This window comes from Herpailurus yagouaroundi, unplaced genomic scaffold, assembly GCF_014898765.1.
Source record: "Herpailurus yagouaroundi ecotype Mexico unplaced genomic scaffold, PumYag 180, whole genome shotgun sequence".
NCBI classification, from domain to species: domain Eukaryota; kingdom Metazoa; phylum Chordata; class Mammalia; order Carnivora; family Felidae; genus Herpailurus; species Herpailurus yagouaroundi.
The window spans coordinates 12,320,425-12,343,604 of record NW_024412411.1 but is presented as its reverse complement, the minus strand read 5'-3'; the positions used below and the strand labels follow the sequence as shown (position 1 = coordinate 12,343,604).

The 23,180-nt window shown below is 39.5% G+C and overlaps 1 protein-coding gene across 1 annotated transcript in view; it reads right to left on the bottom strand.

Moving 5' to 3' along the window:
• The window catches only part of ANKRD42 (ankyrin repeat domain 42), a 74,188-nt gene that overhangs the window by 5,830 nt on the left and 45,178 nt on the right, over positions 1-23,180 (bottom strand). Inside the window, exon 10 of the mRNA XM_040489503.1 lies at positions 2,179-2,305. Within this exon, the coding sequence (XP_040345437.1) occupies positions 2,179-2,305 (127 nt within the window). The remainder of the gene's footprint in view (positions 1-2,178; positions 2,306-23,180) is intronic.

Sequence of the window (23,180 nt, the reverse complement as noted above, 5' to 3'; positions counted from 1 at the left end):
TTCTGAATGTCTATCACGTTAGATTAGTTTTGCCTATGCTTATAAATGAAATTGCATATTACATACTTTTGTGTGCTTGACTTCCTTCAGTCAACAGTATGTGAGATTTACTGGACCCAGATTTTAACATGATTACTCTGGATGCTGTGTTGAAAAAGACTTCAGGGTTTGGGGACAGAGAATTAGGGGGCAGGGACAGGAAGCTGGAAATGCATCAGGGAGATGTTAAAATAAATCCAGACAAGAGATGATGACACTTGAACCGGGATATTTTTCTGCCTTGTTGCTGGATAGTGGGGGGGGAACAGAATTTCCGAAGCAGGCTGGGTGGGATGTCAGGTTCCTGTGAGGGCGATCTAAGAGCATCAGTAGTAGCTCTCTCATGGAAGTGAGCGGGGTTGAGACTGGGAACAGGGAAGAAGAATGTCAACTGATTCAGCAAACAAGATTCAGCAAACAAGAAGGGAAATTCATTCCTAGGACAGAGTAACACCACTGGTGCTTTGCTGTATTGTGACTCTGATCTAACTAAGTGATAACAACAAAATCAAAAGGACGTCCCTCAAACCAATACTTGTCCAGTGTTTCTTTCCAATTAGACCTAAAAGCACGGGTTTGTACCTAAAGAATAAATGTCTTAAGATGTACTCAACACAAAGTGGTGAACAAATGCTACAGAAGAATTAAAGCTCACTCAGAAGACACTGAAGTCTCAGCTGACATGAAACTACACTCGGCACAAAGGCTAAAGCAATCTTTGGGGGAGAATCTGTTCAAAATCACATCAACAGGATAACCATTTCACAGTGAAATGTGAATATTAGCATTAAAAGTTCCATTAAGGACTGTTAAAAATCATAATCATCTCAGATAACAGGTTTGGAGTCAAATAGACTCAGGCTCAAATCCTGGCTCCACTTCCCATCCTTTCTCCTGCCTTTGTGACTTCACGAGACTCACTTAACCTCTATATTAAGTCTTGGTTTCCCATACACGTAGTAAGACAATAGCTCCTGGCCCCGTGAAGGCTGCATGAGATAATGTATCTAAGAAGCTTATCTAGTGCTCAGCATACAGTAGTGCTCAGAAGTTATACAAACAGCCATAGAAGTACTAAGCTACCTTAGAAGGAAAGCAAAGAAAACCAAAGTTTAAAGCTCATTATCTAGGGGAAAAAATGCTCCAGTGTGAAGAACTTTTCCAGACCACAAGGGTTTTCACCCAGGCTCTTAAGCAAAGGCCAATACTAAAAATATTCTACACCTCAAAACACTTTAATCAATGTAGAGGCAGTGAACACCTGAGATACCAAAAAGGCCTCTAATTAAAAAGCAGTTCTTCTTTTTGTTTTGTTTTGTTTTGGTCTGCCACAGCTTCCTAGTGTCTAAAATCCCACTAAGAGGGTATTTTGGCTTACGGCTTTGACTTCAGTTTAAATTCCCAAGTACCTGAGGCTACATTGAGAAGAGGGTGGAGGAAAAGGAAACAGGTCCTAAGAGTGTGAGGGACTCAAGCAAAGGAAAGGGAAAGCAGAGTCCATGTGGGCTGCTCTTTACAGACCCATGTTTTGATTAGGCCAGAATCCCTTGTCCTGTCTCCCCTTGTTCCCTGTCTGGTGGGAGGAAGTGAGCACGAGGCACCCTCTCTTCCAGCAACACCAAATGTGCAGCAAGGCGATTCAGGGTGTAGGCAGTGACAGGTGAGGGCAGCGATGGAACCCCTCACTGCCCCTGGACACGACCACATTCTCTGATTGGGCAGGAGAGTCAGGGAGCCCAGGACCGGGTCTCAGATTTACAAGCAATCAGTCCAGTTTGACAGGAACAGGTAGAGACTGTTGGTTGATAAGCTCAAAGTAGGTGTGGTCTCAAAAAAATAGAGTTTCAGTTTTACAAGATGAAAAGAGTTCAGGAGAGATCGGTTGTGCAAAACTGTGAAAGTACTTAACACCACTGAATTGTACCCTTAGAAATGGTAAAGATGATACATTCCATGTTATGTGTATTTTACCACAACCAAAAATCATCTTAACATCTTCTCCATCTGGGGGCTTAAGAGAAAAACTGGCTGGAACCTTACACCCTTTGGTGAGGATGGAAAAACAGGTGGTCAACAAACCCTTACACAGCATTTAGAAAGGTAACTAAAAGCAAACCATAATAGTTCGGAGGACATTACTTTTCTGACTCAAGCTGTTCTTTCTTCTGCTTTAGATCTTCTTCTGTTATCCCTCCCAAGTGTTTATAGTTGCTCTCAGCAATTTCCAGCATGTGTCTCAATTCAACAATTTTCTTATAAGCTCTCACTGCAAGACAAAGTTGAATAGGAACCTTGTTTAGACAGATAACAGCTCATGTGTTCACAGGACGCTGGTCCTGAAACATGCTTCTTTGAGAGCCAGTGCCTCAAGGCTCTGGGGAAGGGGGTGAGGGGAAGATGGCATACACATAGAGGATAAATATCAGCAACAGAAGATTAGGGTGAACAAGCAGTGAAATACCTGAATTGAGGATCCTTTTCTTGCTATGGGAGGATGTATCAAATTGCTATGGTTATTAATACTACAAACAGAAAGGCTTAAAAAACACCCTGGTTTCTTAGGATTAGTGGTGTATTTCAAGACCATGCACAATCTACTATATGTAAGAAAATTAGAAAAACTGAAATATGCTTGATTTATTTTTTTTTAATTTTTTTTTTAACATTTATTTATTTTTGAGACAGAGAGAGACAGAGCATGAACAGGAGAGGGTCAGAGAGAGGGAGACACAGAATCGGAAACAGGCTCCAGGCTCTGAGCCATCAGCCCAGAGCCCGACGCGGGGCTCGAACTCACGGACTGCGAGATCGTGACCTGGCTGAAGTCAGACGCTTAACCGACTGCACCACCCAGGCGCCCCAGATCTGGTTTATTTTAAATCAAGCATATTTCTGGGGCGCCTGCGTGGCTCAGTCGGTTAGGCGGCCGACTTCAGCTCAGGTCATGATCTCGCGGTCCGTGAGGGCTGTGAGTTCCAGCCCCGCGTCGGGCTCTGTGCTGACAGCTCAGAGCCTGGAGCCTGTTTCAGATTCTGTGTCTCCCTCTCTCTCTGCCCCTCCCCCGTTCATGCTCTGTCTCTCTCTGTCCCAAAAATAAATAAACGTTGAAAAAAAAATTTTTTTAAATAAACCAGATCTAACCCAGCCCCCCAATTTTTTTTTAAGTTTATTTCTTTATTTTGAGAGAGCGAGAGCACACAAGCAGGGGAGGGGCAGAGAGAGAGAGGGAGAGAGAGAATCCTAAGCAGGGTACACACTGTCAGCAAGGAGCCTCATGTGGGTTTCAATCCCATGAACCATGAGATCATGACCTGAGCTGAAATCAAGAGTCAGGCACTTAACAGACGGAGCCACCCAGGGGCCCCAGCCCCCTAATTTTATCATTAGTCACTTGTAGTATCTATTTAAGCAAGAGAATACTGAGGGAAGGAAGTTTTGAAAGCTGCTTTTAGCTATTATCCAACTACCAAAACTTTTTTTTAAATTTTGTTTTCTAATGTTTATTTTTAAGAGAGAGAGAGAGGGACAGTGTGAGTAGGGGAGGGGCAGAGAGAGAGGGAGACACAGAATCTGAAGCAGGCTCCAAGCTCTCTGCTGTCAGCACAGAGCCCGAAGCGGGACTCCAACTCACAAACCGCAAGACCATGACCTGAGCCGAAGTTGGACACATAACCAACTGAGCCACTCACACGCCCCCCAAACTGAGTTTTCTATCCTTGTGGCAGTGGTTCTTAACCTTGGGTGACTGTCTCCTCCAAAGGCCATTTTTGCTCGTCATACTTGGAAAGTAACAGACTGTTGGCAGCTAGAAGCATGGGATGAAACTAAAATCTTAAAATGCACAGGAAAATCTCCCTCAACAAATAAGCATCTGGCCCAAAAGATCAATAGTGCAGAAGTTGAAAAACCCTGCTTTATGGGGCCAGGTTAGCAAGTCACAGCCTCTTCTCCCTAACACTTAACACGCGGATTTCTCTCTCAATAGGTTATAGAGCTGCAGGTTCCAAGCTACATACATCAGAATCAGGGTCTCTTTAAAAATGTATGTGGGGGCGCCTGGGTGGCGCAGTCGGTTAAGCGTCCGGCTTCAGCCAGGTCACGATCTCGCGGTCCGTGAGTTCGAGCCCCGCGTCGGGCTCTGGGCTGATGGCTCAGAGCCTGGAGCCTGTTTCCGATTCTGTGTCTCCCTTTCTCTCTGCCCCTCCCCCGTTCATGCTCTGTCTCTCTCTGTCCCAAAAATAAATAAAAATGTTAAAAAAAAAAAATGTATGTGTTTGTGCCTCATACCAGACTTACAACTTCAGGTACTGGTACTAAGCCCCTCAGACAATGTTGATGGGCAGACAGGTTTGGGAACCACGATAACCAGCAGCAACAAGTAGAATTTAAGAAAAGCGAGGTTAAAGAAGATCAAAAGAACTGTGGCTATTTAGCTCATATAAGAATTCTTTAATATCCAAAGGCTATGTTTTAAAAGAGCTGTTCTATGGGGTCATCAGAGTTAAGAGCTAGGATTAAATGAGATTAGCTCCAGGAAGAGAGATTTTTAACTCAACAAGGAGAAACTTGTCAGCAAAAACAGTAAGAGCTATTATGTATTTCTGGAGTGCCTGTAATGTGCAAGACATTACATTAAGTTCCTTACACATATTAATCCTCACAAGAATGCTGTCAGATGAAAATGGGATCCCTGGAAAACAATGAGTGTCTTGTCACTGAAGGTGACTCAGTGGATGCTGGATGACATGTGACAGCAATGTTGAGTCAAGAGCCAAACTTCAAATGGGTATAGGGTTCTATGATGCCATAGTCCTAAATATAATTTATTAAAGAATGCTCTAAATTGAGGCTCAGTCCCAGGAATTGTCTGTCAAGTAATCCAATCAGTCCCCTACAGGTGCTCTGGCAAAATGCAGTGTCCCAAGGAGAGGTCGTCTTGTCCTTCAGGTTTTGTTCTGGAATAAAATTAAATAAGGACGAGAAAAAAGCCCATGGTTTCATAACTCACTAGCTACAAGCACGCCAGCTAGGTACCAGTGAGCTTCACTGTACGGCATGAGTTTAAGACTGCATTTGTATCAAACACACCACAGTAGGAAATGGTTCTAGTCACATTCTTGGTCTGTCCTAAAACATCTTTTCAAAATGTTGTGATTCACTGACAATGATCCCCTTACAAATCTCTCTTACTCAAATAATTTCAGAAGTAAATTGAAAGTCTACAAATCAACTACTCATTCTCTGAGGCTCTAAGTTCATGCTACTTCCCAAAAGAATCACCAAAAATTAATTTCAGTACAAACAAGAAAATAAAAAGTAGATAATTGAACTTTATCAAAATTAAAAGCTTCTGCAAGATTTCAGTCCAACAGACATATCAAATCTATACCTATTTATAGAGCAGTTGCTTCTGAATAAGAAATGAGGGCTGACTGAGCAGCTTCTGCACAACAAAGGATGGAGAGACCACATAGAAAACAGCAAGAGAAACAGAGACATGGTAATGAAGGGAATTCCCACTCCCGATGTTGTAAACTACAGTAGGAAGGGACCATGAGCAGATTCATCTGCCCAGAGGCACAGAAAAAAAAAAAAAAAAAACAGAGTTTAAAGGGGCAACTAGAATATAAAGGAACCACCATTAGAACCCTGCCAAACAACAGGGGAGCTGTTGGAACTCTCTCTGAATCAGAAGGGCTGGCGAGCAGCACAGTTCATGTTCCCACTCTACCCTGATAGCACAGATAGATGCAGGGTCTGATGTCCATAGCCAGCCTATCCCCTCAGTAATCCTGGGGCCCCTAGCCCACAATAGCCCCATCAGTTCCACCAAGGCAGGCCTCAGTGAGGTGCACACTGGGACCCTCTGGTCTGCACTCACAATAGTTGCAGCCATCTTGCCAAGGTAACACAGGCTCAAAGTGCCATGCAACATTGAGGTCCATACCATATTGGCTCCAGATAACTTGCCAGAGCATCCCCAGCATAGCACAACTACCTGCCTGCAACTACCCCAGCCTGCAACTACCCCAGCTCTAGCCAATCAGCAGGGAACCCTCTGAATTAAGCACTTTGGGACACTCTGATTTGTACCCATTTCAGCTCTAGCTATCCTGCCAAAGTGCCTTCAATGCGCAGAGCCCTGAGCCATATTCACTTCAGCTTCAGCTGTCCAGCAGGGTACCCTCTGCATGCACAGCCCTAAGAATGCTCCCACCTACACCAACCTCTGCTCTGGCCATGACACCAGGAGAGCCCCAGCACAGAGTGCTCCAGGACCTCCCTTCAGCCAAAGTTCCAGTCAGCCAGCCAAAGTCTAAACAGCATGCTACTCAACAATGAATGAGTCAATGAGGACATCAAAGAATAAATTAAAAAATGCATGGAAACAAATGAAAATAAAACACAATGATCCAAAATCTTTGGGATGTAGCAAAAGCAGTTCTAAGAGGGAGGAGTATAGCAATACAAGTCTACCTCAAGAAGCAAGAAAAATCTCAAATGAACAACCTAACCTTATACCTAAAGGAGCTAGAAAAAGAACAACAAATGATGCCTTAAGCCAAGAGAAGGAAGAAATAAGAATCAAAACAGAAATAAATGATATAGAAACTAAAAAAAAAACAATAGAAAAGATCAATAAAACCAGTTGTTTCTTTAAAAAATTAATTGATAAACCTCTAGCCAGACTTAGCAAAAAGAGAAAGAAAGTAACAAAATCACAAATGAGAGAGGGAAAAACTAACAACCAACACCACAGAACTACAAACAATTATACGAGAATACTATGAAAAACTATATGCCAACAAACTGGACAACCTATAAGAAATGAATAAATTCCAAGAAATAAATACATTATCAAAACTGAAACAGGAAGAAATAGATAATTTGGACAGATTGATAGCAAAGAAATTGGATCAGTAGTCAAAAAACTCCCAAAAAACGAAGTCCAGGACCCAGATGGCTTGGGAGGCAAATTCTACCAAACATTTAAAGAAGAGTTAATGCCTACTCTTCTCAAACTATTCAAAAAAACAGAAGAGGGAAGAAAACTTCTCAATTCATTCTATGAGGCCAGCATTAGCCTGATACCAAAACCAGATAAAGACACCACAAAAAAAAGATAACTACAGGCCAATACCTCTGATGAACACAGATATAGAAAACCTCAACAAAATACTAGCAAACTGAATCCATGGGATTTATTCCTGGGTTACACAGGTGGTTCAATATTCACAATCAATTAGCGTGATAGATTAATAAAAGAAAGGATAAGAACCATAAGATCATTTTGATGCAGAAAAAACCATTGACAAAATACAACATCGATTCATGATAAAAACTTTCAACAAAGTACGTTTAGCGAGAACATACCTCTACATAATAAAGGCCATATATGAAAAACCCACAGCTAATATCATCCTAAATGGGGAAAAACTGAGAGCTTTTCCTCTAAAGTCAAAAACAAGGCAGGAATGTCCACTCTCACCACCTTTATTCAATGTAGTACTGGAAGCCTAGGCACAGCAATCAGACAACAACAACAAAACCTAAAAAGCATTTAGGGGCACCTGGGTGGCTCAGATGGTTAAGCATCTAACTTTTGATTTCAGTTCAGGTCATGATCTTGCAGCTACTGAGTTTGAGCCCCGCATCAAGCTCTGTGCTGACAGTATAGAGCCTACCAGGGATTCTCTCTTTTTTCCTTCTCTCTCTGCCTCTCCCCTGCTTGTGCTCTCTCAAAATAAATAAACTTAAAAAAAAAAAAAAGACTGAGGATAACAAAAGGTTCAGAATCACTTGCTCAAATATTGCTTCTCCATCAATCTTTCCATTCTGGTTTATGGATATTTGAAAGTCTCATTTTATCATCTATTATTTGTATAGCAGTGTTGTCCAAAAAAACCTTTTCATGATGATGTAAAAATGTTCTTTATGTGCGTTATTCAATATGGTCACCTGTGTCTAGTGACTACTACCCTGGATAGTATTGCTATAGAGTACTAGTTATTCTATTATTAGTTTTCATTTATCTTTGTCTATAAGTGCTGAATTCTGAATAAATTCATAAGTACACCCTAAAAATAATAAAAAAAGAAATGGCATCTAACTTGGTAAGAAATAAGTAAACCTTTCACTATTTGCAAATGGCATGATACTATATATATAGAAAAACCCAAAAAACTCCACTAAAAAATTACTAGAAATGATACCCCAAGTTAGTAAAGTTACAGGTTACTAAATCAACGTACAGAAGTCTGTGGCATTTCTCTTACACCAATAATGAAACATCAGAAAGAGAAATTAAGGAAAGGATCCCATTTACAATTGCACACAAAAAGTATAAGATACCTAGGAATAAACCTGACCAAAGAAATGAAAGACCTGTACTCTGCAAACTACAAAACATTAATGAAGGAAATTGAAAATGACATAAAGAAAAGACATTCCATGTTCATGGAATATTGTTAAAATATGTTAAAATGTCTGTACTACCTGAAGCAATCTACACATTTAATGTGATCTCTATCAAAATGCCAACAGTATTTTTCATAGAACTAGAACAAACAATCCTAAAATTTGTATGGAACCACAAAAGACCCTGAATACCCAAAGTAATCTTGAAAAAGAAAAGTAAAGCTGGAGGCGTCATAATTCTGGACATAAAGTTATATTACAAAGCTATAGGGATCAAAACAGTATGGTACTGGCACAATAATAGACACACAGATCAATGGAACAGAATTGAAAACGGAGAAATGAACCCACTATACGGTCAATTCATCTTCAACAAAATAAGACTATCCACTGAGAAAAAGAATGTCTCTTCAACAAATGGTGCTGGGAAAACTGGACAGCAACAGGCAAAAGAATGAAACTGTGCCACTTTCTAACACCATGCACAAAAATAAATTCAAAATGGATTAAAGACCTAAATATGAGACCTGAAACCATAAAAATCCTAGAACACCGGCAGTAAACTCTTTGACATCAGCCATAGCAACCTCCCTCTAAATATGTCTCCTGAGGCAAGGTTCACAGAGCAAAAATAAACTTTGGGGACTGTATCAAGATAAAAAGCTTCTGCACAGCAAAGGAAACAATCAACAAAACTAAAAGCAACCTACAGAATGGGAGAAGATATCTGTAGACGACATATCTATCTGATAAAGGGTTAGTATCAAAATATATAAAGAACTTATAAAACTCAACACTCAAAAAATGAATAATCCAATTTAAAAAATGGGCAGAAGAGGGGTGCCTGCTCAGTTGGTTAAGAGTCTGACTTCGGCTCAGGTCATGATCTCATAGTTCGTAGGTTTGAGCCCCTCATTGGGCTCTGTTCTGACAGCTCAGAGCCTGGAGCCTGCTTCAGATTCTGTGTCTCCTCCTCTCTCCACCTCTCCCTGGATTCTGCTCTCTCTCTCTCAAAAATAAATAAATAAACCTTGTTTTTTAAATGGCAGAAGACATGCATAGACATCGTTCCAAAGAAGACATACAGATGGCCAACAGAAACATGAAACTGATCAGGGTAATACAAATCAAAACTACAATGAGATATCACCTCACACCTGTCAGAATGGCTAAAATCAACAACACAAGAAACAAGGATGGCAAGGATATAGAGAAAGGTGAGGCCTCGTGCACTGTTAGTGGGAATGTACACTGATACAGCCACTGTGGAAAACAGTATTGTGATTCCTCAAAAAGTTAAAAACAGAACTACCCTACAATCCAGCAATCAGACTACTGGATATTTACCTAAAGAATAGAAAAATACTAATTCAAAGGGATACATGCCATCCTATGTTTATAGCAGCATTACATACAATAGCAAAATTATGGAAACAGCCCAAGTGTCCATCAATTGATAAATGGATAAAGATGATGTAGTATGTATATGTATGTATACACACACACACACACACACACACACACACACACACACACACAATGGAATATTATTTAATCATTGAAATCAATGAAATCTTGCCATCTGCAACATAAATGGAGCTAGAGTATACTGCTAAGTGAAGTAAATCAGAGAAAGACAAATACCATATGGTTTCACTCATATGTGTAATTTATAAAACAAACAAGCAAAGGGGGTAAAAAGAGAGAGTGACAAACCAAGAAACGGACTCCTGGGCCTTCTTGGTGGCTCAGTTAAGCGTCCAACTCTTGATTTCGGCCCAGGTCATGATCTCACAGTTCACACGATGAAATCCATGTTGGGCTCTGTGCTGACAGTGCAGAGCCTGCTTGGGATTCTCTCTCCCTCTCTCTCTGCCCCGCCCCCATTGATGCACATGCTCTCTTGCTCTCTCTCAAAAAATAAAGACCATAACAAGAGAAAAACAAGGGCATTACATGATAATTCACAGGTCAATACAGGTCAAGAGCATATAATAAATGTAAGTATCTGGGCACCCAACATTTCAGCAGCTAAATACATAAAGCACATATTAACAGATATAAGGGAGAGACGTAATACAGTAAGAGCAGAGGATTTTTTTAAGTAGCCTCCATGCCCAACATAGGACTTGAACTCATGACCCTGAGATCAAGAGTTGGATACTCTACCAATTGAGCCAGCCAGGTACTCCTAAGAGTAGAGGACTTTAAAACCCCACTTACATCAATAGATAGATCATTCAGGATGAAAATCAGTAAGAAAACACTGTCTTTCAATGACACATTAGGCTAAATGGACTTAGCAGGTTTATACAAAACATTCTTTCCAAAAACAACAGAATACACATTCTTTTCAAGTGCACATGGAACATTTTGCAGGATAGATCATATTAGGCCACAAAACAAGTCTCAATACATTTAAGAAGACTGAAATCACATCATCTTTTTCAACCATAACATTATGAAACTAAAAACAAATCCCAAGAAAAAAACTGGAAAAAAACACAAACACATGGAGGCTAAACAGTATGTTACAAAACTACGAACAGGTCAACAAATAAAAGAGGAAATTTAAAAAGAAAAAAAAGGAGACAAATGAAAATGAAAACACAACAGTCAAAAATCTTTGGGATGCAGCAAAAGCAATTCTAAAAAGGAGATTCATGGTGAAACAAGTCTACTTCAAGAAACTGGAAAAACAAATAAAAAATCTAACTATGTGCCTAAAAGAACTAGAAAAAGAACAAAGCCCAAAGTTAGTACACAGAAGGAAATAATAAATATTGGTGCAGAAATAAATGAAACAGAAAGTTAAAAAAAAATTGAAAAAATTAATGAAACCAAGAGCTGGTTCTCTGAAAAGGTAAAATTGATAAACCTTTAGCCAGACTCATCAAAAAAAAAAAAAAAAAAAGAGGACACAAGTAATATTTGAAATGAAAGGGGCGAAGTAACGGTAACACCACAGGAATATAAAGGAATATAATAGAATACTACAAAAAATTACATGCCAGCAAAGTACCTAGAAGAAATGGATAAATTTATAGGAACATATAAACTTTCAAAACTGAATCAGGAAGAAAACAGCCTGGGTGGCTCTGTCAGCTAAGGATCCGGCTCTTAATTTCAGCTCAGGTCATGACCTCATGGTTGGTGAGATCGAGCCCCACATGGGACTCTGTGCTGACAGCATGGAGCCTACTTGGGATTCTCTCTCTCCTTCTCTCAGCCCCTTCTAGGCTCATTCTCTCTCTCTCTCTCTCTCTCTCTCTCTCTCTCTCTCTCTCTTTTTCTCTCATCTCTAGATCTTTATCTCTATCTCTCAAAATAAAAATAAATATTAAAAAAAAAAAACTAAATCAGGAAGAAACAGAAAATCTGAACAGACCAAATACTAGTAATAAAACTGAAATGGTAATCAAAAAACTCCCAATAAGCAAAAGGGCCAGAACCAGAAGGAGTCACAGTTAAAATCTACTAAACATTTAAATACGAGTTAATGCCTATTCTCCTCCAACTGTTCCCAAAAATAGAGGGAAGAAAAACTTCCAAGCACATTCAACAAAGCCAGCATTACCCTGACACCAAAACAAAAAAGAAACACTGCAAAAAACAAACCACCACCACCACCAACAACAACAACAACAAAAACTACAGGCCCACATCTCTGATAAACATAGATGCAAAAATTCTTAACAAAATATTAGCAAGCCACATTGAACAATACATTAAAAGTATCATTCACCATGATAAGTGGGATTTATTCTGGGATGCAAGGGTGGTTCAATATTTGCAAATCAAGCAACATGACACACCACATCAACAAAACAAGGGATAAAAACCATATGGTCATCTCAATAAATGCAGAAAAAGCATTTGACAAAATTCAACATCTGTTCATGATTTTAAAAACTCTCAATAAAATAGGTATAGAGGGAACAAACCTAAATACAATAAAAGCTATATATGACTAACTCCTAGCTCACCAGTCAATGGTGAAAAACTCAGGGCCTTCCCTCTAAGATCAAGAATAAGATGAGGATGTCCATTCTCACTGTTTTAATTCAACATAGTACTAGCCAGAGAAATCAGACAACAAAATAATTAAAGGCATCCAAATTGATTAAGGGAGAAGTTAACCTGTCACTACTTACAGATGACATGATACCATACATAGAAAATCCTAAAGACTATCAAAAAATATTGTAATTAATAAATGAATTCAGAAAAGTTGCAGGGGTGCCTGTATGGCTCAGCTGGTTAAACATCCAACTCTTGATTTGAGCTCAGGTCATGATCTCACAGTCCTGTGATCCAGCCTGGGTTGAGCTCCACAGTGGATACAGAGCCTGCTTAAGAGTCTCTCTCCTCTTTCTACCCCTTCCCTGCTTGCATACATGTACAGGCACCCACATGTGTGCACACTCCTGGTCTCTCTCAAAAAAAAAAAGGAATAAAGTTGCAGAATACAAAATTAATTCCCAGAAATCAGTTCCATTTCTATACATTAACAATAAAGTGGCAGCAAGAGAAATTAAGAAAACAATTCCATGTACAACCAAAAAAGAATAAAATATCTAGGAATAAACTTAACCAAGGAGGTAAAAGACTGAAAACTATGTGATGAAAGAAATTGAGATGACACAAACAAATGTTAAGACATACCATGCTCATGGAGAAGAATTAATCTGGCTATCACACCCATACTACCCATAGCAATCCACAGATTCAAAGCAATCCCTATCAAAACACAAATAGTATTCTTCACAGAACTAGAACAAATACCCCTAAAATTTGTATGTAAGTACATAAGATCCTGAGTAGCCAAAGCAATCTTGAGAAACAAGAACAAAGCTGGAGGTATCAGAATCCTAGATTTCAAGATAAACTACTAAACTGCAGAAATCAGAACTGGCACAAAAATAGACACAGAGATCAATAGAACAGAATAGAAAGCCCAGAAATAAATCCATGTTTTTATGGTCAATTAATTAATCTAAAACAAAGAAATAAAGAATACACAATAAGGGAAAAGGCATTCTTTTCAATAAATGGTGTTGGGAAAACTGGATAGCTACATGCAACAGAATGAAACTGGACCACTTTAGTATACCATATACAAAAACTCAAAGTATATTAAAGACCTAAATAAAACCATAAAACTCCTAAAAAAAATGCAGCAAAGTAATTTCTTTGACATCAGTCTTAGCAACATATTTATGGATAGGTCTCCTAAAGCAAGGGAAACAAAAGCAAAGATAAACTATTATGACTACATCAAAATAAAAACCTCTGCACAGTGAAGTAAACCATAAACAAAATAAAAAGACAACCTAGGAAAAAGGATATTTGCAAATGATATATCTAATAAAGAGTTAATATCTAAACTATATAAAGAACTTATAAAGCTCTGATTAAAAATCTGATTTAAAAACACACAGAAGATCTGAATAGGCATTTTTCAAGAGAAGACAAATGGTTGGCAAAGCTCAAAATCAATAATCATCAGAGAAATGCAAATCAAAACCACAATGAGATATCAGCTCATACCTGTCAAAATGACTAGTACTTAAAAGACAAATAATAACAAGTGTTGACAGAATGTGGAGAAAAGGGAACCTTTGTGCACTGTTGGTGGGACTGTGAATTGGTGCACCCACTGTGGAAAACAGTATGGAGGTTCCTCAAAACATTAAAAATAGAAATACCATAGAATCTAGTAATTCCACTACTGGATATTTACCCAAAGAAAACAAAAACACTAATTAAAAGATATATGCACCACTGTGTATGTTGCAGCCTTATTTAAAATAGCCAAGATATGGAAGCCTAAGTGCCACTGATGAATGGATAAAGGTATAATTTACATATACAATGAGATATTACTCAGCCATAAAAAGGAGTAGGATCTTACCATTCGTGACATGAATGGACCTAGAGAGAAGTATGCTAAGTGAAATAAGGCAGAGAAAGACAAATGCCATATGATTTTACTTAGTTTTGAAATCTAAAAACCAAAACAAATGAACAAACACAGATTCTTAAATATAGAGGGAAAAAAACAGATTTTTTTTACATTTTTTGCATTCATAATTTTTTTTCAATATATGAAATTTATTGTCACATTGGTTTCCATACAACACCCAGTGCTCATCCCAAAAGGTGCCCTCCTCAATACCCATCACCCACCCCCCATCAACCCTCAGTTTGTTCTCAGTTTTTAAGAGTCTCTTATGCTTTGGCTCTCTCCCACTCTAACCTCTTTTTTTTTTTTCCTTCCTCTCCCCCATGAGTTTCTGTTAAGTTTATCAGGATCCACATAAGAGTGAAAACATATGGTATCTGTCTTTCTCTGTATGGCTTATTTCACTTAGTATAACACTCTCCAGTTCCATCCACGCTGCTACTAAGGGCCATATTTCATTCTTTCTCATTGCCACGTAGTATTCCATTGTGTATATAAACCACAATTTCTTTATCCACTCATCAGTGGATGGACATTTAGGCTCTTTCCATTAATTTGGCTATTGTTGAGAGTGCTGCTATAAACATTGGGGTACAAGTGCCCCTATGCATAAGTACTCCTGTATCCCTTGGGTAAATTCCTACCAGTGCTCTTGCTGGGTCATAGGGTAGGTCTATTTTTAATTTTTTGAGGAACCTCCACACTGTTTTCCAGAGTGGCTGCACCAATTTGCATTGCCACCAACAGTGCAAGAAGGTTCCCATTTCTCCACATCCTCTCCAGCATCTATAGTCTCCTGATTTGTTCATTTTGCCCACTCTGACTGGCTTGAGGTGATATCTGAGTGTGGTTTTGATTTATATTTCCCTGATGAGGAGCGACGTTGAGCGTCTTTTCATATGGCTGTTGGCCATATGGATGTCTTCTTTAGAGAAGTGTCTATTCATGTTTTCTGCCCATTTCTTCACTGGATTATTTGTTTTTTGGGTGTGGAGTTTGGTGAGCTCTCTACAGATTTTGGATACTAGCCCTTTGTCCAATATGTCATTTGCAAATATCTTTTCCCATTCCTTTGGTTGCCTTTTAGTTTTGTTGGTTGTTTCCTTTGCTGTGCAGAAGCTTTTTATCTTCATGAGGTCCCAGTAGTTCATTTTTGCTTTTAATTCCCTTGCCTTTGGGGATGTGTCAAGTAAGAGATTGCTACGGCTGAGGTCAGAAATGTCTTTTCCTGCTTTCTCCTCAGGGTTTTGATGGTTTCTTGTCTCACATTCAGGTCCTTTATCCATTTTGAGTTTATTTTTGTGAATGGTGTGAGAAAGTGGTCTAGTTTCAACCTTCTGCATGTTGCTGTCCAGTTCTCCCAGCACCATTTGTTAAAGAGACTGTCTTTTTTCCATTGGATATTCTTTCCTGCTTTGTCAAAGATTAGTTGGCCATACGTTTGCGGGTCTAGTTCTAGGGTTTTTATTCTATTCCATTGGTCTATGTGTCTGTTTTTGTGCCAGTACCATGCTGTCTTGGTGATTACAGCTTTGTAGTAGAGGCTAAAGTCTGGGATTGTGATGCCTCCTGCTTTGGTGGTCTTCTTCAAAATTACTTTGGCTATTCGGAGCCTTTGTGGTTCCATATGAATTTTAGGATTGCTTGTTCTAGCTTCGAGAAGAATGCTGGTGCAATTTTGATTGGGACTGCATTGAATGTGTAGATAGCTTTGGGTAGTATTGACATTTTGACAATATTTATTCTGCCACTTTGCTGAATTCATGTATCACTTCTAGCAGACTTTTGGTGGTCTATAGGATTTTCCATGTATAATATCATGTCATCTGCAAAAAGCGAAAGCTTGACTTCATCTTTGCCAATTTTGATGCCTTTGATTTCCTTTTGTTGTCTGATTGCTGATGCTAGAACTTCCAACACTATGTTAAACAACAGCGGTGAGAGTGGACATCCCTGTCGTGTTCCTGATCTCAGGGAAAAAGCTCTCCGTTTTTCCCCATTGAGAATGATGTTAGCTGTGGGCTTTTCATAAATGGCTTTTATGATCTTTAAGTATGTTCCTTCTATCCCGACTTTCTCGAGGGTTTTTATTAAGACAGGATGCTGAATTTTGTCAAATGCCTTTTCTGCATCGATTGACAGGATCATATGGTTCTTATCTTTTCTTTTCTTAATGTGATGTATCACGTTGATTGATTTACGAATGTTGAACTAGCCCTGCATCCCAGGAATGAATACCACTTGATCATGGTGAATAGTTCTTTTTATATGCTGTTGAATTCGATTTGCTAGTATCTTATTGAGAATTTTTGCATTCATATTCATCAGGGATATTGGCCTGTAGTTCTGTTTTTTTACTGGGTCTCTGTCTGGTTTAGGAATCAAAGTAATACTGGCTGCATAGAATGAGTCTGGAAGTTTTCCTTCCCTTTCTATTTTTTGGAATAGCTTGAGAAGCATAGGTATTATCTCTGCTTTAAACATCTGGTAGAACTCCACTGGGAAGCCATCTGGTCCTGGACTCTTATTTGTTGGGAGATTTTTGATAACTGATTCAATTTCTTTGCTGGTTATGGGTCTATTCAAGCTTTCTATTTCCTCCTGATTGAGTTTTGGAAGAGTGTGGGTGTTTAGGAATTTGTCCATTTCTTCCAGGTTGTCCAGTTTGTTGGCATATAATTTTTCATAGTATTCCCTGATAATTGCTTGTATTTCTGAGGGATTGGTTGTAATAATTCCATTTTAATTCATGATTTTATCTGTTTGGGTCATCTCCCTTTTCTTTTTGAGAAGCCTGGCTAGAGGTTTGTCAATTTTGTTTATTTTTTCAAAAAACCAACTCTTGGGGCGCCTGGGTGGCGCAGTCGGTTAAGCATCCGACTTCAGCCAGGTCACAATCTCGCGGCCCGTGAGTTCGAGCCCCGCACGTCGGGCTCTGGGCTGATGGCTCGGAGCCTGGAGCCTGTTTCCGATTCTGTGTCTCCCTCTCTCTCTGCCCCTCCCCCGTTCATGCTCTGTCTCTCTCTGTCCCAAAAATAAATAAACGTTGAAAAAAAAAATTAAAAAAAAAAAAAGAAATAACATGGTGATTTTCCAAAAAAAAAAAAAGAAAGAAAAAACCAACTCTTGGTTTCGTTGATCTGCTCTACAGTTTTTTTTAGATTCTATATTGTTTATTTCTGCTCTGATCTTTATTATTTCTCTTCTTCTGCTGGGTTTAGGCTGTCTTTGCTGTTCTGCTTCTATTTCCTTTAGGTGTGCTGTTAGATATTGCATTTGGGATTTTTCTTGTTTCTTGAGATAGGCCTGGATTGCAATGTATTTTCCTCTCAGGACTGCCTTCGCTGCATCCCAAAGTGTTTGGATTGTTGTATTTTCATTTTCGTTTGTTTCCATGTATTTTTTAATTTCTTCTCTAATTGCTTGGTTGACCCATTCATTCTTTAGTAGGGTGTTCTTTAACCTCCATGCTTTTGGAGATTTTCCAGACTTTTTCCTGTGGTTGATTTCAAGCTTCATAGCGTTGTGGTCTGAATGTATGCATGGTATGATCTCAATTCTTGTATACTTATGAAGGGCTGTTTTGTGACTCAGTATGTGATATGGGAGAATGTTCCATGTGCACTTGAGAAGCAAGTATATTCTGTTGCTTTGGGATGCAGAGTTCTAAATATATCTGTCAAGTCCATCTGATCCAATGTATCATTCAGGGCCCTTGTTTCTTTATTGACCATGTGTCTAGATGATCTATCCATTTCTGTAAGTGGAGTGTTAAAGTCCCCTTCAATTACCACATTCTTATCAATAAGGTTCCTTATGTTTGTGAGTAATTGTTTTATATATTTGGGGGCTCCCGTATTTGGTGCATAGACATTTATAATTGTTAGCTCTTCCTGATGGATAGACCCTGTAATTATTATATAATGCCCTTCTTCATCCTTGTTACAACCTTTAATTTAAAGTCTAGTTTGTTTGATATAAGTATGGCTACTCCAGCTTTCTTTTGACTTCCAGTAGCATGATAGATAGTTCTCCATTCTCACTTTCAATCTGAAAGTGTCCTCAGGTCTAAAATGAGTCTCTTGTAGACAGCAAATAGATGGGTCTTGTTTTTTTATCCATTCTGATACCCTATGTCTTTTGGTTGGTGCATTTAGTCCATTTACGTTCAGTGTTATTATAGAAAGATATGGGTTTAGAGTCATTGTGATGTCTGTAGGTTTCAGGCTTGTAGCGATGTCTCTGGTACTTTATCTCACAGGATCCCCCTTAGGATCTCTTGTAGGGCTGGTTTAGTGGTGACGAATTCCTTCAGTTTTTGTTTGTTTGGGAAGACCTTTATCTCTCCTTCTATTCTAAATGACAGACTTGCTGGATAAAGGATTCTCTGCTGCATATTTTTTTCTGTTCATCACATTGAATATTTCCTCCCATTCCTTTCTGGCCTGCCACGTTTCAGTAGAGAGATCAGTCACTAGTCTTATCGGTCTCCCTTTATATGTTAGGGAGTTTATCTCTAGCTGCTTTAAGAATTTTCTCTTTATCCTTTTATTTTGCCAGTTTCACTATATGTCGTGCAGATGGATTCAAGTTACGTCTGAAGGGAGTTCTCTGTGCCTCTTGGATTTCAATGCCTTTTTCCTTCCCCAGATCAGGGAAGTTCTCAGTTATTATTTCTTCAAATACACCTTCAGCACCTTTCCCTCTCTCTTCCTCCTCTGGAATACCAATTATGCATACATTATTTCTCTTCAGTGCATCACTTAGTTCTCTAATTTTCCCCTCATACTTCTGGATTTTTTTATCTTTTTCAGTTTCCTCTTTTTCCATAATTTTACCTTCTAGTTTACCTATTCTCTCCTCTGCCTCTTCAATCCGAGCTGTGGTTGTCTCCATTTTATTCTGTGGCTCATTTTTAGCATTTTTTAGCTCCTCCTGGCTGCTCCTTAGTCCCTTCATCTCTGTAGCAAGAGATTCTCTGCTGTCCTCTATACTGTTTTCAAGCCCAACGATTAATTTTATGACTATTATTCTAAATTCACTTTCTGTTATATTGTTTACATCCTTTTTGATCAGTTCGTTAGCTGTTATTTCCTGGAAATTCTTTTGAGGGGAATTCTTCCGTTTCGTCATTTTGGATAGTCCCTGGAGTGGTGCAGAACTGCAGGGCACTTCCCCTGTGCTGTCTTGAATAACTTGCGTTGGTGGGCGGGGCCGCAGTCAGACCTGATGTCTGCCCCCAGCCCACCACTGGGGCCACAGACTGGTGTGTGCCTTCTCTTCCCCTCTCCTAGGGGCGGGATTCACTGTGGGGTGGTGTGGCCTGTTTGGGCTACTTGCACACTGCCAGGCTTATGGTGCTGGGGATCTGGCGTATTAGCTGGGGTGGATCAGCTCGCTTATCCTTCATAGATCCGCTTCGGGAGGGGCCCTGCAGCACCGGGAAGGAATCAGACCTGCTGCCGGAGGGAGGGATCCGCAGAAGCACAGTGTTGGGTGTTTGCACGGTGCAAGCGAATTCCCTGGCAGGAACTTGTTCCCTTTGGGATTTTGGCTGGGGGATGAGCGAGGGAGATGGCGCTGGCGAGTGCCTTTGTTCCCCGCCAAGCTGAGTTCTGTCGTCTGGGGCTCAACAACTCTCTCTCCCATTGTCCTCCAGCCTTCCTGCTCTCCGAGCAGAGCTGTTAACTTATAACCTTCCAGATGTTAAGTCCCGCTTGCTGTCTGAACACACTCCGTCAGGCCCCTCCGCTTTTGCAAACTAGACTCGGGGGCTCTGCTTTGCCGGCGGGCTGCCCCTCTGCCCCGGCTCCCTCCCGCCAGTCTGTGTAGCCCGCACCACCTCTCCGCCCTTCCTACCCTCTTCTGTGGGCCTCTCATCTGCACTTGGCTCCAGAGAATCCGTTCTGCTAGTCTTCTGGCAGTTTTCTGGGTTATTTAGGCAGGTGTGGGTGGAATCTAAGTGATCAGCAGGACACGGTGAGCCCAGCATCCTCCTACACCGCCATCTTCCCCCCGATTCTATCAAAAACAGATACTTAAATACAGTGAACAAACTGGTGTTTGCCAGATGGTATGCGAGTGGGTGTGTAGGTGAAATAAATAAAGGGGACCAAGAGGTACAAACTTCAAGTTATAAAATAAGTCACAGAGGTGAGAAGTATAATAGGGAATATCATCAATGATATTATAAGAATGTTTGACAGTTATAGATGGTGACTACATTTATCATGGTAAGCAATATATAAAATTATCGAGTATATATATTGTATCCCTGAAAGTAACAAAACATTGTATGTTAATTATACTTCAATTACAGAATGTAAAAAAAGAAACTGCAATGAGATCCCACTTCACACTCATAGACTAGCCTTAATCAATCAAACAATAACAAGTATTGGCTAGGATGTAGAGAAAAAGGAACCCTCAAACATTGTTGATGGGAATGTTAAATGATGCAGCCATTTTGGAGAACAGTTTGGAAGTTCCTCAGAATGTTAAACATGGAGCTACCAAATGACTCGGCAGTCCCAACTAACTCCTAGGTTTATACCCAAGAGAAATGAAAAAAATATGTACACACAAAAACATGTTCATGAATGTTCACAGCAACAGTATTCTTAATAGCCCAAATATGAAAACAACTCTAACATCCATCAACTGGTGAACGGATAATAAAATGTAGTGTATCCATACAAGAACACTATTTGGCAATGAAAAGTAATGAAGTACTGATCCACGTTACCGGATATATAAATCTTGAAAACATTGTTCTAAGAGTAAGAAGCCAGTCTCAAAAGACCACATATGTATCATTCCACTCATATGAAATACCCTGAATAGGCAAATCTATACAGACAGAAAATGGATTACTAGTTACCTAGTGATGGGGTCTGGGGGGAAGGGAGAAGAAAGCAGGAGTAAAGGGGAACGATTACTAACAAATGTGGGGTTTCTTTTGGGAGTGACGGGAATGTTTAAAAATTTACTATAGTGATGGTTGCACAAATCTATGAATATACTAAATAACATTAAGCTGGGTACCTTAGATGTTGGTAAATTGAATGGTATGTGAATTATGTCTCAATAAAGCTACTGAAATTCTGAAGGGATCATTAACTCTGAGCTTCACTACAGGGTGATCTAGGTGGACTGTTTGTTGGGAGCCCCTGATATCAGCATCTTCAGGTCTTCACTTGCTTGCATCTACCAGGGAAGAGGCTTTCACCATACCCTGGAGAGTAATGATCTGCCTGACAATGCTCTGGAAATTCTTAACAACATTTTTTTAATTTCTTTGTTCATTTCTTTTGTTTCTTAGATTCCACTTACAAGTGAAATCATATGGTATTTGTCTTTCTCTGTCCAGATTATTTTCACTTAGTGTAATACCCTCCAAGTATATTCACATTGTCACAAACTGCAAACAAACAACAACAAAGAGAGAAACAGACTCATAAATACAGAGAACTAGTGGTGGCCAAAGGGGAGGGGGGTGGGAAGATGGGTGTTTAGGATTAAGAAGCACAAAGTTCCAGTTCTAAAGTAAATAAGTCACCAGGATGAAAAGTAAAGTAGAGGGAATATAGTCAATAATAGTGTAATGCACATCATGGTGAGCATTTCATAACATATACAATTGTTGACTTACTATGTTGTACACCTGAAACTAATTTAATATTACACATCCACTGTACTTCAATTAGAATTTTTTAATTTTTAATTTTTAAAAATCTAGACGGGAGTTAGAAATTTTCCTTAGAGAATGTAGTTTTGGTCTAACTAGTTCTTACTGCCCAACAAACCAAAAATACTTTCCACAGATCAAGAGGAAGGGAACAGACATTTACTGAGCCTCTATTAAGGGCTAGGCACATTCCATTCTCTAGTGTATTAATCTTTTTAAGTCTGTGGGGATGACATTATAACATTCTCATTTTTATAGATGAGGAAAATGAGGTGCAAGGATTAACACAGCTAAGAGTGGTGAAATTCTGATGTCTGAATTCAGTGCCCAAGCTCTACTCACTTTTTTTTAAATTTATTTATTTTTGAGAGAGAGAGAAGGAGGGACGGAGAAAGAGAGAGAGAGAATATGCCAAGCAGACTCCATGGTTCAGGGGTTCAAGCCCCGTGTTGGGGTCCATGCTGATGGTACAGAGCCTACTTAGGATTCTATTTCCTTTTCTCTCTGCCCCTCCCCCACTCTCATGCTCTCAAAATAAATAAATAAACTTAAAAAAGAAATTCCTTTAAGGAGCACCTGGGTGGCTCAGTAGGTTAAGTGTCAGACTTCAGCTCGGGTCATGATCTCATGGTTCATGGATTTGGGTCCCACAGCGGGCTCTGTGCTGACAGCAAGGAGCCTGGAGCCTGCTTTAGATTCTGTGTCTCCCCCTGTCTCTGCCCTCCCTCAGTCATGCTCTATCAAAAATAAACAAACTTAAGAAAAAAATTCTTTAAAAAAAAAAAAAAAGGCCGCATGGGAATGCAAGCTGGTGCAGCCACTCTGGAAAACAGTAGGAGGTTCCTCAAAACACTAAAAATAGAACTAGCCTACCACCCAGCATTTGCACTACTAGGCATTTATCCATGGGATACAGGTGTGCTGTTTCGAAGGGACACATGCACCCTCATGTTTATAATAGCACTATCAACAATAGCCAAAGTATGGAAAGAGCCCAAATGTCCATCGATGGATAAATGGATAAAGATGATGTGATATATATATATATATATATATATATATATATATATA